General features: G+C 44.2%; 1 protein-coding gene across 1 annotated transcript in view; it reads right to left on the bottom strand.

Moving 5' to 3' along the window:
- The window catches only part of MYO7B (myosin VIIB), a 266,503-nt gene that overhangs the window by 161,897 nt on the left and 89,417 nt on the right, over positions 1-15,189 (bottom strand). The window contains exons 4-7 of the mRNA XM_075340840.1: positions 12,716-12,868; positions 12,349-12,533; positions 5,713-5,834; positions 4,037-4,179 (exon numbers count right to left, since the gene is read on the bottom strand). Of these exons, the coding sequence (XP_075196955.1) occupies positions 4,037-4,179; positions 5,713-5,834; positions 12,349-12,533; positions 12,716-12,868 (603 nt within the window). The remainder of the gene's footprint in view (positions 1-4,036; positions 4,180-5,712; positions 5,835-12,348; positions 12,534-12,715; positions 12,869-15,189) is intronic.

The following is a 15,189-nucleotide window of genomic DNA, read 5'->3' on the forward strand; positions in this document are numbered from 1 at the left end:
TAAAAAAGAAATAACATTCTTTTTTGCTGCAGTGCATTTCACACTTCCAGGCTGATCTACAGTCCAAATGTCACAATGCCAAGTTAATTCCGAATGTGTAAACCTGCTAAATCTGCAAGGGGTTGAATACTACTTGTAGGCACTGTATATAGATGTTGGTGTGTGTAGTTGCCAGTGTTTGTGTAGGGAGCTGTAAATGTTCTGGGTGTTGTCTGGGTGTGGGGGTGTGAGAACGGTGTTGTATGTGTGTTGCGTTGTGTGTGTTGCGTTGTTTGTGGAGCGCTGTGTGTCTGCAGCGTTCTGTGTGTGTGGTGCTGTGTGTGGTGCGCGGTTTGTGTGGGTGTGGAGTGCGTGTGTGTGTTTTGGGGGGAGGTATGTTTTGTGCAGTGTGTGTGTTGCGCGGTATGTGCGTATATTTATGTATGCCGCGGTGTTTGTGTGTTGGGTGTTGTGTGTGTGCGGCGTTGTCTGTGTGTGTGTGGGTGTCTGTGTAGGGCGGTGTTTGTGGTTCCCAGTGTGTGTGTGGTGTGTTGAGCGGTGCGCGTTTGGCGGTGTGTGTGTGTTTTGGGAGGAGGTGTGCACCCCTCATCGTGCTCCATCCCCCATGCTGCGCACCCCTCATCGTGCTCCATCCCCCATGCTGCTCACCCCCATCATGCTCTATCCCCCATGCTGCGCACCCCCATCGTGCTCCATCCCCCATGCTGTGCACCCCCATCGTGCTTCATCCCCCATGCTGCGTATCCCCCATCGTGCTCCATCCCCCATGCTGCGCACCCCCATCGTGCTCCATCCCCCATGCTGCGCAACCCCTATTGTACTCCATAAACCATGCTGCGCACCCCCCATCATGCTACATCCCCCATGCTGCGCACCCCCCATCGTGCTCCATCCGACATGCTGCGCACCCCCCATCGTGCTCCATCCCCCATGCTGCGCACCCCCCATCATGCTCCATCCTCCATGCTGCATACCCCCCATTGTGCTCCATCCTCCATACTGCGCACCCCCCATCGTGCTCCATCCCCCATGCTGCGCACCCCCATCGTGCTCCATCCCCCATGCTGCGCACACCCTATTGTACTCCATTCCCCATGCTGCGCACCCCCATCGTGCTCCATCCCCCATGCTGCGCACCCCCCATCGTGCTCCATCCCCCATGCTGCGCACCCCCCATCATGCTCCATCCTCCATGCTGCACACCCCCCATTATGCTCCATCCTCCATGCTGCGCACCCCCCATCGTGCTCCATCCCCCATGCTGTGCACCCCTCATCGTGCTCCATCCCCCATGCTGCGCACCCCCCATCGTGCTCCATCTCCCATGCTGCACACCCCCCATCGTGCTCCATCCCCCATGCTGCACACCCCCCATCGTGCTACATCTCCCATCCTGCGCACTCCCCATCATGCTCCATCCCCCATGCTGGGGCCGCGGGGGGCGGGTCCGAGCGTGGAAACGTGTGCTGGGGGGCTGAGTGGGCGAGGCGTCAGCGTATGCCGGCTCCCTGCACATGTGTACCGGGAGCCGGTGTACGCTGGAGCGGGGCTGAGCGGGCGAGGCATCAGCGTATGCCGGCTCCCTGCACATGTGTACCGGGAACCGGTATACGCTGGTAACCATGATACACATCGGGTAACTAAGGGAAGCGCTTCCTATAGTTACGCGATTTGTATCATGGTTACCAGCATACACTGGCTCCGTCACGATCCCAGCATCGCAAGGTTATGTCCGCCGGGGGCGGGGCCGAGTGTGCCAACATGTGGCGGGGGCGAGCGGGCGAGGTGTCAGCGTATGCCGGCTCCCTGCACATGTGTACCGGGAGCCGGTGTACGCTGGAGCGGGCGATGCGTGCGGAGGGCCGGGGCGAGCTGCTAATCCATGCGGGGGGCGGGGCCAAGCCGAGGCGAGCGGCCAATCCGTGAGGGGGGGGGGGCCAGGCCGAGCCCAGCGGCCAATCCGACAGTTGTCATTGTAACGACACTGTCACAGTGACACAATTTTGGAGCAAGACAGACAGATAGACAGACAGACAGACAGAATAAGGCAATTATATATATAGATACTGTATATCTCCTAGAATACATTTGTGTGGAGATTTTGGCATAAAACATTTAGATTGTTTTTTTCTAATGAACATAGTAACAATATAATTTGTTTATAGCATACCAGAATTTCCATGGAAATTCTTCCAAAAAAAAAAAACCCAAACAACTTTAAAGATGCCATATTGTAGAGACTGATCCAATGCTTAGAGGTATTGAAGGTGCATGTTATAAATTCATCAGTGCTGCCAAGTCATTTGCCAAAATAATATGCAATACTGCATTAATATGTACTGCACTCATATATGTGAAAATAAAAGGGTTAATAATGACAGAATCATTATTGCAAATAAATATTCTAGATTTTCCTGAAATACATATATATTTCAGGAAAACCTAGAATACGTCTTTATTTGCAATAATATATACAGTGAAGGAAATAAGTATTTGATCCTTTGATCATTTTGTAAGTTTGCCCACTGACAAAGACATGAACAGTCTATAATATTAAGGGTAGGTTAATTTCAACAGTGAGAGATAGAATATCCAAAATAAAATCCAGAAAATCACATTGTATAAATTATATAAATTTATTTGCATTTTGAAGAGAGAAATAAGTATTTGATCCCTCTGGCAAACAAGACAATACTTGGTGGCAAAACACTTGTTGGTAAGCACAGCAGTCAGACATTTTTGTAGTTGATGATGAGGTTTGTGCACATGTCAGGAGGAATTTTGGTCCACTCCTCTTTGCAGATCATCTCTAAATCATTAAGATTTTGAGGCTGTCGCTTGGCAACTAAGACATTCAGCTCCCTCTACAAGTTTTCTATGGGATTAAGGTCTAGAGACTGCCTAGGCCACTCCATGACCTTAATGTGCCACTTTCTGAGCCACTCCTTTGTTGCCTTGGCTGTATGTTTTGGGTCATTGTCATGCTGGAACAACCAGCCATGACCCATTTTTAATGTCCTAGCTGAGGGAAGGAGGTTGTCACTCAGGTTTTAACAGTACATGGCTCCATCCATTGTACAATTGATGCAGTGAAGTGGTCCTGTACCCTGAGCAGAGAAACCCCCACAAAACATAATGTTTCCACCTCCATGCCTGACAGTGGGGACAGTGTTCTTTGGGTCATAGGCAGCATTTCTCTTCCTCCAAACACGGCGACTTGAGTTAAGGCCAATTGCTCAATTTTTTCTCATCTGACCACAGCACCTTCTCCCAATCACTCTCAGAATCATCCAGGTGTTCAGTGGCAAACTTCAGACGGGCCTGCACATGTGCCTTCTTGAGCAGTAGGACTTTGCGGGCACTGCAGGATTTTAAACCATTACGGTGTAATCTGTTACCAATGGTTTTCTTGGTGACAGTGGTCCCAGCTGCATTGAGATCATTAACAAGTACACCCCGTGAAGTTTTAAGCTGATCTCTTACCTTCCTCAAGATCCTGGATACCCCACGAGGTGAGATTCTGCATGGAGTCCCAGATCGATCTCGATTGACAGTCATTTTGCATTTCTTCCATTTTCTTACTATTGCACCAACAGTTGTCTCCTTCTAACAGAGGGTCTTATTTATAGTTTTGCAGCCCATTCCAGCCTTGTACAAGTCTATGATCTTGTCCTATTCTTAGAAAGCTCTTTGGTCTTGCCCATGTTGTAAAGGTTAGAGTCTGACAAATTGAGTCTGTGGACAGGAGTCTTTTATACAGGTGATAATTTAAGACAGCTGCCTTTAATCGTTTTCTCATTTGGTTTCTCATAGTTGTGGTCTACCTAACAAGCCTCTCTCATCTTTTTAAGCGGGAGAACTTGCACAATTGGTGGCTGACAAAATACTTTTTATCCCCACTGTGTGTATATATAAGCATAGCATTTAATGGCATGCTATGTTTTAACACCAAATTATGTTTATCTACCATTTACTGTATGTATTCAGTTATAAAATCACTTGATTTCGATTAACAAAGTTTTTTAGGCTGACCCACCTGCCTGCATACTCGAGACTTCTCCAAAAGGAACTGCTCAATACGGGCTCCTTCAATGACATTGTCTTTGGAGAAATGGATTTCTATGTATTTTCCAAAACGGCTAGAATTGTCATTACGAATCGTCTTGGCATTTCCAAAGGCTAAAATCAATGAAATTAACACAATAAGACATGAGATGTACTTTTTTTTAGCTGATTTGTGGACCAAAATTGCCTATTCAAGTGAATTGGTGGGAAAAAAATAGACAGTACTCAAACACTATCCATGTGTCATCCAAGTACTGTTCGTTTTTTACTGTCAAATAGACAGAAGTTTGAATTATTTTTATTTTTACAGGAATAAAAAAAAAATATCACACTGAAGTCTGGTATGAAATTGATAATAATTGGAGCTATTCCAGAAATGAAATATTATCCTTTTATTCTTGATTGCAAAAAAAGGAATGGACAACTGAATAAGGCCTTACAGAGCATCTCTCCTTGATTGCTCAAAGGGTGGGTCTAAAGGGGGCTTTACATGCAGCGATATCGCTGGTGAAAGCACCCGCCCCCGTTGTTTGAGGGTCACAGGCAAATCGCTGCCCGTGGCACACAAAATCGTTAGGAGCTGTCACACGGACTTACCTGCCTAGCGACGTCGCTTTTGCCGGCAAACCACCTCCTTTCTAAGGGGGCGGTTCGTGCGGCGTCACAGCGGCGTCACTAAGCGGCCGCCCAATAGAAGCGGAGGGGCGGAGAACATCCCGCCCACCTCCTTCCTTCCTCATTGCTGGTGGCTGCAGGTAAGCTGTAGTTCGTCGTTCCCGAGGTGTCACACGTAGCGATGTGTGCTGCCTTGGGAACGACGAACAACCTCCATCCTGCAACAATCAATGTTTTTTTGAAAATGAACGACGTGTCAACGATCAACGATAAGGTGAGTATTTTTGATCGTTAATGGCCGTTCGTTGGTGTCACCCGCAACGACGTCGCTAACGATGCCGGATGTGCGTTACCTAAACCGTGACCCCGGCGATATATCGTTAGATACGTCGTTGCGTGTAACGGGGCCTTTAGACTGCAGGCCAAAACTGTGCGCTCTCCTGTGATGCAAGCAGAGGCAGCTTTCCAGGATCCAGCAATCTGGCCAGTGTCTGATCAGCACATACAAGCACTATAGCAAAGAGCATGTAAGAGCTTTGCTAAGTGCCTAGAAACCAGCAGAATGGTGATTTTACAAATACTTTGCAATTAAAGGGATTGTTCCAGATTAAACTAATTATTTCTAAGGCATGAATTGCTTGGATGTTTGTTTGACAATGCATTCATCTAGTCATCTGACCGCTATAGCCAACACACAGATTGCAGCAATGCTGTTACTTCCGATCTGAGCAGACAAAGCCGGCACAGACACCCAGAGCGGCCTGCACGGGATTTGTGGTGGCTGGAAGGTGACTGTGCTTCCAGTTATTTTCAAATAATCCATGCTTAAAAAAGAGTTGTTATTGTTGGACAACTCCTTGCTTTTACACATTGTAGAAATATATGACTATGGCTCATGAAAAGTGACAATTTTATCCTTAAAGGTTATCATGACTATTACTATAACAAAAATAAAAATAATATTTGAAACAAACTTGGTAGAAAATAAAATGTTTGCAGCCTCAATATACAGCAGACCTCTACTTAGCTTACCTTCCATGATAGGATTGGCTTCCAGAATTTGCTGCTCTATCCAGGAATGTTTGCCACTTGAAGATGCAAAGAACTGCAGCATTAATTTCGTACTCTCTGTCTTCCCAGCTCCAGACTCTCCACTGGAATGAAATGATTGGAGTGATGGATTCAGTTAAGAAGTTATCCAGTACCCTAACTCATTTAATTTTTTTAATTCATCAATTGTGCTATTATGTGCCACTAAATGCATCCATATTGTTATTACAGAAATATAAACCTTTTATCATGTAGATAGTATCACTTGGTGTCTGCCAGAAGCAGCTTTGATGTTTACATTGATCCCTTCCTCTCCCCAGATTAACTGTGTGCTACTAATACAAGGTACATCATGCATTGCTGCAGCCTGTTTGACAGCACTTAGCTCGCTTCCTCCCATCTATACCCTGTGCTGCTAAAGATATTGGGAAATACCAAGTGTCAGAGCAGCCATGGGTAGGTACAAGCCCATCTGGCCAGTACAGCTGTGTCACTGTGTTTGTTGTGCAAATGTCAGCACTTTTCAGCTGACCACGTCAGTGATTGGATTACCTAAATACTTTGCTTTTGAAATGCAGATTTCAGCACTTCACAAGGTGTGGTATCAGATGAGGAAGAAGAACCCGCATAAGGCTAGGGACACATGGCGAGTAAAACAGAGCGAGTGGAATGCAATAAAAAAATCGCATTCCACTCGGACCCAAGTTACTCTATGGGGTTGCTCTATGAGTGATTTTTTTGTCAGCCCTAATTGGACTGAGAAAACAATCGCAGCATGCTGTGGGTGGAATTCAATTCATTTTAACTCGCACCCATACAAGTCTATGGGTGCAAGAGAATCATCGCTCTGCACTCGCATTACACAGAAGTGCAGTGCAATATATGCATCAGCTGATAATGGAGGAGATAGAGAGATTAGTCCCTCCCTCTCCTCCGCAGCTGTGTACTGATTGCAGGATCACATCACAGTGTAATGACACTCAGCTTACACTAGCAGCAGAGTGGAAACCGAGGGTCATTAGCATAAGGCATCCGATGCTCTCACATCGGATTCTAAATGCCTGTGTGTCCTTAGCCCAACAATCCAATACTATGTGATCCTTGCTGAAATGGGCTCATAGAAGCTATACATCCAATACAAGTATATTACAAAATGTATAGTTTAGAAGAACTATTATGATATCTGACAAGGGGGTGAAAAAGTAGTGGAAAAGCCCTCTAAGCATGCATGTATTCTCAGTGAGGAGAGAGGAATAGGATGCTGCTGAACAGCTTTGTATAGACACAAGTTGGACTTTTATGAAACCATAAATCAGTCTAGCAGAAACTTAAAGGCAAGAGTGATAAGAATAATAAACCCATGCTCAATGACTGATCACTGTTAACTCACTCTGCAGTATGTACAGTAAGACACAAGCTATACAGTAGAAGGCAAAAAGTCAAACATTTTTAATGAAACCCTATTCTAAAAATGACTTTTAATAAAAAATACTGGCTTTTCAGTAAAAAAAAAATACAGAAAAATCCACAAAGGTGTCCATGTCTGTACCTTAAAACAGCATGCTATAATTATATATATATATATATATATATACGCGGGATAGTAACTGTCCCTCTGTCTCTCTCCCAGTCTCTGTGTGTCGCTGTCTGTCTGTCTCGCTGTCTGTCTCTTTCCTTGTCTGTCTGTTTCTATCTTTCTGTCTGTATTTGCATCAGTCTATCTCTCTCAATCTCTGTATCTGTCTGTCTCTCTCTCTCTGTATTTTTGCCCGGCTGTCTCTTTGCCCGACTGTGTCTTTGCCCGGCTGTCTCTTTCTAGGTCTGCCTCTTTCCAGGTCTGTCTCTTTCCAGGTCTGTCTCTTTCCAGGGCTGTCTCTTTCCTGGGCTGTCTATTTCCCGGGCTGTCTCTTTGACGGGCTGTCTCTTTGCCGGGCAGTCTCTTTGCCAGGCTTTCTCTGTCTTTCGCTATCCGTCTCACCACCGACATCTTTTTACCTCACATATAAGCTTGTTATACTAACAGTTTATTTTGTTCCTATAGCAACCACTGACAGTTGCTATTTATAGCCTGCAGCTCCCAGCTCCATTCAGTTTAATGGCTGCAGGATTTTTGTAGAGTAACTGGAAAGCACGGGGTTAAATTTTCCTGCCCAGACATAGTCTATGACGTTCCCTGAGTCACATGGGGCGTCTGTGCAAAATTTCGTGATTGTAAATGCGACGGTGCAAATACCTTTAGTGGACATACATACATACACTGAGCTTTATATAATATATATATATATATATATATATATATATATATATATATATATATATATATATATATATATTATATAAAGCTCAGTGTATGTACAGTATGTATGTCCACTAAATGAATTTGCACCGTTGCATTTACAATCACGAAATTTTGCACATATATACATATGTGCCAATATCTGTTAATTTGTATTGTACAATACCTCAGTATAATCATGTATAAATACACAGTACATCACAAAATTACCATAAATACACCCCTAATATGTTTGTAGATATTTTACTATATTTTTTCGTAGGACAGCACTGAAGGTATGACACTTTGATACAATGTAAAGTAGTCAGTGTACAGCTGTATAACAGTGTAGATTTGGTGTGCCCTCTAAATAACTCAACACACAGCCAATAATGTCTAAACAGCTATAAACAAAAGTAAGTACACCCGTAAGTGAAAATGGCCAAATTGTGCCTATTACATCCAAGCACTGCCTTAACTCTCTTGGGCATGGAGTTCACTAGAGCATCGCAGGAGCCACTGGAGTCCTCTTTCACTCCTCCATAATGACATTATGGAGCTGGTGGATATTAGAGAGCTTGCGCTTTTTAATCTTCCGTTTGAGAATGTCCCACATGGTTTAGGTCTAGCACCTTTACCCTTAGTTTTTTTTAGCAAGGCAGTGGTCGTCTTGGAGGTGTTTGGGGTTATTACCTTGGAATACTGCCTTGCTCTCATGCAGCTCCAAACCATGACTCTCCCACCACCATGCTTAACTGTAGGCAATTTACACTTGTCTTTATACTCCTCACCTGGTTGCTACCATACACACGCTTAACATCATCTGAGCCAAATAAGTTTATCATGGTCTCATTAGACCACACAACATGGTTCCAGCAATTCATATCCTTAGTCTACTTGTCTTCAGCAAACTGTTTGCGGGCTTTCTTTTGCATCGTCTTCTTTAGATGAGGCTTCCTTCTGGAATGACAGTCATGCAGACCAATTTTATGCAATGTGTGGCATATGGTCTGAGCACTGACAGGCTGACCCCACACACCTTTAACCGCTGCAGCAATGCTGGCAGCACTCCTATGTCTAGTTTGAAAAGACAACCTCTAGATATGATGCTGAGCACATGCACTCAACTTCTTTGGCCGACCATGACGAAGTCTGTGCTGAGTGGAACCTGTTTTGTTAAACTGCTGTATGGTCATGGCAGCTCAGTTTCAGGCTGTTGGCAATCTTCTTATAGTATCGGCCATCTTTATATAGTGCAACCATTCTTTTTTCAGATCATCAGAGAATTCTTTGCCATGAGGTGCCATGTTGAAATTCCAGTGACCAGTATGAGAAACTGTGTGAGTGATAATGCCAAATTTATCACATCTGCTCCCCATTCACATCTGACACCTTGTAACGCTAATGAATCACATGACACAGGGGAGGGAAAATGGCTAATTAGGGACAATTTAGCCATTTTCACTTAGTGGTGTACTCACTTTTGTTGCCAGTGGTTTAAATATTACTAGCTGTGTACTGAGCTACTGAGCTATTTAGAGGGCACACCATATTTACACTGTTATACAAACTGTACACAGACTACTTTACATTGTATCAAAGTGTCAGATCTTCAGTGTTGTCCCATAAAAAGATGTAATAAAATATTGACACAAATGTGGGGAGTGTACTCACTTTTAGAATATATGGTACATATACAAAATATATATATATATATATATATATATATATATATATATATATATATAATATAAAGCTGAATGTGTGTATGTATGTATGTATGTATGTATGTGTGTATGTCCGGGATTGGCATCTGCACCGTCGTAGCTACAGCCACAAAATTTTGCACACTCACACTTCTGGACCCCGAGAGCGTCATAGGCTATGTTTTGAGGGGAAATTTTAACCCCGCGCTTTACAATTAATCACCAAAAAAACTGCCTCCATTAAAGCGAATGGAGCTGGGAGCCACAGTGCAGCCAGAACTTCAGAAGAATGCGCAGCCACGCCCTTGAATGGAATGTTGGCGTGTCACAATGCAGCCAGGGAAAGAGACAGACAGAGAAAGGGAAAGAGGCTGACACCGACAGGGTAAGAAACAGACATAGACAGGGTAAGAGACAGACACAAAGAGGCAGACACAGACAAAGAGACAGACTGACAGGGAAAGAGACATACAGGGAAAGAGAGGAAAAGAGAGAGACAGGTTAAGAGACAGACACAGACAGGTAAAGAGACAGACACAGACAGGGAAAGAGACAGACACAGACAGGGAAAGAGGCAGACACAGACAGGGAAAGAGGCAGACACAGACAGGGAAAGAAACAGACATAGACAGGGTAAGAGACAGACACAAAGAGACAGACACAGACAAAGAGACAGTCTGACAGGGAAAGAGACAGACAGGGAAAGAGAGGGAAAGCGACAGACAGGGTAAGAGACAGACAACAAAGACAGGTAAAGAGACAGACAAAGAGACAGACACAGGGAAAGAGACAGAGGGGAAGAGGGAAAGAGACAGACAGGGAAAGAGAGGGAAAGAGACAGACAGGAAAAGAGAGGGAAATAGACAGACAGGAAAAGTGACAGAGATAGATAGACAGACAGGGAAAGAGATCGAGACAGACGGAAAAAGAGACAGAGACAGTCAGAGACAGACAGGGAAAGAGACAGACAGACAAAGAGAGAGAGACAGAGAGATATATACAGACGGGGAGACAGACATAATTACATTTATATCTATTTGTTTTGTGGTTTTTGTGTGCAGAATACATTTTTGTTAATACATTCTATTTAGTTAACATCAGTTATTAACCCGGGCGAAGCCGGGTAGTACAGCTAGTATATATATATATATATATATATATATATATATATATATATATATATATATATATATATATATATATATATACAGTACAGACCAAAAGTTTGGAGACACCTTCCCATCTCTAGAACAACTGTTAAGAGGAGACTTTGTGCAGCAGGCCTTCATGGTAAAATAGCTGCTGGAAAACCACTGCTAAGGACAGGCAACAAGCAGAAGAGACTTGTTTGGGCTAAAGAACACAAGGTATGGACATTAGACCAGTGGAAATCTGTGGTTTGGTCTGATGAGTCCAAATTTGAGATCTTTGGATCCAACCACCGTGTCTTTGTAGAAAAGGTGAACGGCTGGACTCTACATGCCTGGTTCCCACCGTGAAGCATGGAGGAGGAGGTGTGATGGTGTGGGGGTGCTTTGCTGGGGACACTGTTGGGGATTTATTCAAAATTGAAGGCATACAGAACCAGCATGGCTACCACAGCATCTTGCAGCGGCATGCTATTCCATCCGGTTTGAGTTTAGTTGGACCATCATTTATTTTTCAACAGGACAATGACCCCAAACACACCTCCAGGCTGTATAAGGGCTATTTGACTAAAAAGGAGAGAGATGGGGTGCTGCGCCAGATGGCCTGGTCTCCACAGTCACCAGACCTGAACCCAATCGAGATGGTTTGGGGTGAGCTGGACCACAGAGTGAAGGCAAAAGGGCCAACAAGTGCTAAGCATCTCTGGGAACTCCTTCAAGACTGTTGGAAAACCATTTCCGGTGACTATCTCTTGAAGCTCATCAAGAGAATGCCAAGAGTGTGCAAAGCAGTAATGAAAGCAAAAGGTGGATACTTTGAAGAACCTAGAATATAAGATATATTTTCAGTTGTTTCACACTTTTTTAAGTATTTCATTCCATATGTTTTAATTCATGGTTTTGATGCCTTCAATGTGAATCTACAATTTTGAGAGCCATGAAAAGAAAAAGATTTTTAATCTACGTTTGAAATAAAGAAAATAAAGAAAAAGATTTTTTATTCATTACAAGCCTGGCTCGCTGGATTTATCCTTCCTTCATGAAAATAAAGAAAACTCATTGAATGAGAAGGTGTGTCCAAACTTTTGGTCTGTATATATATATATATATATATATATATATATATATATATATGAATACATAGTATATGTTCAGTACATATTGAAATGATATTATAGATAATTACATATTACATATAGATAATGAAAAGACATGATATGAACAGATTTGCAGGACCCGGTCCATTGCCCAAGTCAGTGTTCTGTGGTACTGGACCTCACAGCATCATTGGCTCTTGTTTTGATTAACTGGCCTGGCGTGACATCATTGTTGCGGTGTAATTGAAATGTGATGTCACGCCAGGCCAACAAATCAAAAGAAGAACTAAGGATGCAGGAAAGTAGGAGTCGGTTTTGGGGACTCCTGTCCAGCACCATTATTTGCACCAATTCTAGCATTGGATTATATTTTATTATATAATTGACGGTACCTAATAACACAGCACTGGTCAGTTTTGTTTCTTTGCATGTTGAAGTAACAGGTATCTGCCAGTGCAAAAATATGTGGAGGAAGTTCTCCAATGCGTCTGTTTCTGTACAACTTGATCTGTTCGGTGTGGTAAAGTGGCAGCTCTTCATAAGGATTCACAGCAACTAAAATGGCTCCAGTGAATGTCTGTAACAAATATAGGCAATCAGAACTCTAGGCACGTATCTTCCCATTTATCATGAGCTGATCTCAAAGATCTAAGACTTTTTCTATGTACACAAAAGGCCGTTATGTATTTATAGGAGAGAAACCAAAATGATTTCCTTCATAACTTGAACTGTCAACGATATAAAACGTCAATATCTTACATAAATGTTATTCTGTTTATATCGGATATGCAAATTGTGCACAATCCCAGCCTCATTAAGGTCTCCCAGCCTGATCATATCTTCCACGCCCTGTGCCGAGCTTGGGTGCATAGAATGTATGCTGCTCATGTTCCGAGCAGATATCCAGTGCTCCTGTAACAGCAAAGAAGAAACACAGCTGCAATCATCATGTAATACTTATATTTATAGGGATCTTTGAGAATTGGATAAACTTTGATCACTAGAAAAATGTACAGACTTTCTGCTCTTTGCAATAAATCAATTAAACAAGGATGATTTAAAGGGAATCTGTCAGGGCCAATATGCACCCAGAACCACGAGCAGTTCCTGATGCATATTCCAATCCCTGCCTAACTGACCCAGCCTATAGTAATTCTAATAATCCTTTATAATATGCTAATGAGCGCAGGGACTACTCGCAAAGGTGTTATTTCCTCCGACTAGTCCACCTTCTTAGCATGTTAGCACGCTCACAGGGAGCATGCTAACATGCTATTCAATGCCCAGCATCATCGGTGGTGATGCTCGTACCTATGTCCATTGGAACCAGCTCAGATGCCGGCTTTAACCCCTTAACGACTGCGGGCGGTAAAATTACGTCCTAGCGGTCACAGTGTTAATCTCTCTCTATGTTAATCTCTGAGATCGGCGCACATCTCAGCTGATTTGTACAGCTGACATGTGTGCCTGCTAGGCACGAGCGGAATCGCTATCCACCCGTACCTTTTAACCCCTTAAATGGCGCTGTGTTGGTCAAACTGCTAAAGGAGCTCTTGTGTTTCTTATTCTCTGCCTTCCTGTTTCCATTTTATTCAGATATATGACTTTCTTGATTAGTTTGCCCAATCACAGTTTTGAAGGAGCTATTTATACTCACTACTCCCATACCTGTCTGCTGGCTATATTTCTGGATGTATGGTTGTCTGAAGTCTTAGCTCCTTGGTTAAGATTTTCTTAATGCCACGGGGTATGTGACAATGGAACAGGGCTCCTGGGCTGAACCTATTGACTGGGGCCCCTGCGCTGTCCCTTATCTCAAAGGTAGGCTTGATGGTAGCCAGGTTCGAGCCCCCAGCATGACCTTGTCTCCTGTCCAAACTCTGTTACTACTCTACCCCCAACCAGGGAGTGGGCCGGACACCCACGAACGAAAACCACACAAATAGGCACAGACAAGGGTAAACGAAATCTCGTGCTCACTGCACTGAAATACAAAAGAGGGATAGTATGTGAACTGGTGAGCAACACAAAAAATGGTAGGAAACAAGTGCACAACTGGAGAACTCTAAAAACCACGCAGAACCGCAACTTGTAGATCACCAAAGGACTGGATAACCACTGGAACCAAGGAAGCAATTTCCGGCACTAAACCGTAGTATCCAGAATCTTATAAAGGCTGGTAATCAGCAGTCAGAGCTCCCAGCAGATTATCACAGGTCAGCAGAAATTAACTCTCTCTGTTCTGTAGAGCAGTGGAGCCAGAAACATGCCCAAGGCAGGCTCTGCAGCTAAAGAAACCCAGGCTGTTTGTCGGACTCTGCAGTGTGAACAGAGTCCAATGCCGCCATGACAACCAGAGAGTGTGACCCTGAACACTGCATGGCACGTTATAAGACATTGCTATTCCCTGCAGTTTGTGGTATTACCTTCCCAATTATCTCCTATTTTGTTTCATTCAGGGTTTAGAGGGTTTCCACGTATTTGGTTATTTTTTGTCTCCTTTATTGAATCATTCCTGTATGACTGTTTTTGCATGTTCCTAACCCTGTGTCTCACCCTCTGCTTGTGTGCACTTTGTTTATGTTTATTATTTTTGTTATGGTTGGTTTATAGCTTAGGGGGGAGTTAGGACACTCAGGGTCAGCCATTGATGAGTGGAGGCCATTACGTGATCTTGGGGTGCCAACCTATGCTGTAAGGAAGGGACGCATCACGGTTTGGTCTAAAGCGGGCTTTACACGCTACAATTTCGCTACAGCGATCTCGTTGGGGTCACGGATTTTGTGACGCATATCCGGCCGCTGTAGTGATGTCGTAGCGTGTGACTCCTAGGAGCGATTTTGGATCGTTGCAAAAACGTCCAAAATCGCTCCTCGTTGACATGGGGGTCCGCTGCCAGTTATCGCTGCTGTCGCAGGGGCGAAGTTGTTCCTCGTTCCTGCGGCAGCACACATCGCTACATGTGACGCCGCAGGAACGAGGATCATCTCCTTACCTGCCTCCGGCCACAATGCGGAAGGAAGGAGGTGGGCGGGATGTTACATCCCGCTCATCTCCGCCCCTCCGCTTTCATTGGGCGGCCGCTTAGTGACGTCGCTGTGACGCCGAACGGACCACCCCTTTAGAAAGGAGGCGGTACGCCGGTCACAGCAACGTCGCTATGCAGGTAAGTATGTGTGACAGGGGTGCCAGATTTTTTGTGCGACGGGCAGCAATATGCCCGTTTCGCACAA

Source organism: Anomaloglossus baeobatrachus, chromosome 3 (genome assembly GCF_048569485.1).
Source record: "Anomaloglossus baeobatrachus isolate aAnoBae1 chromosome 3, aAnoBae1.hap1, whole genome shotgun sequence".
Taxonomy (NCBI): Eukaryota; Metazoa; Chordata; class Amphibia; order Anura; family Aromobatidae; genus Anomaloglossus; species Anomaloglossus baeobatrachus.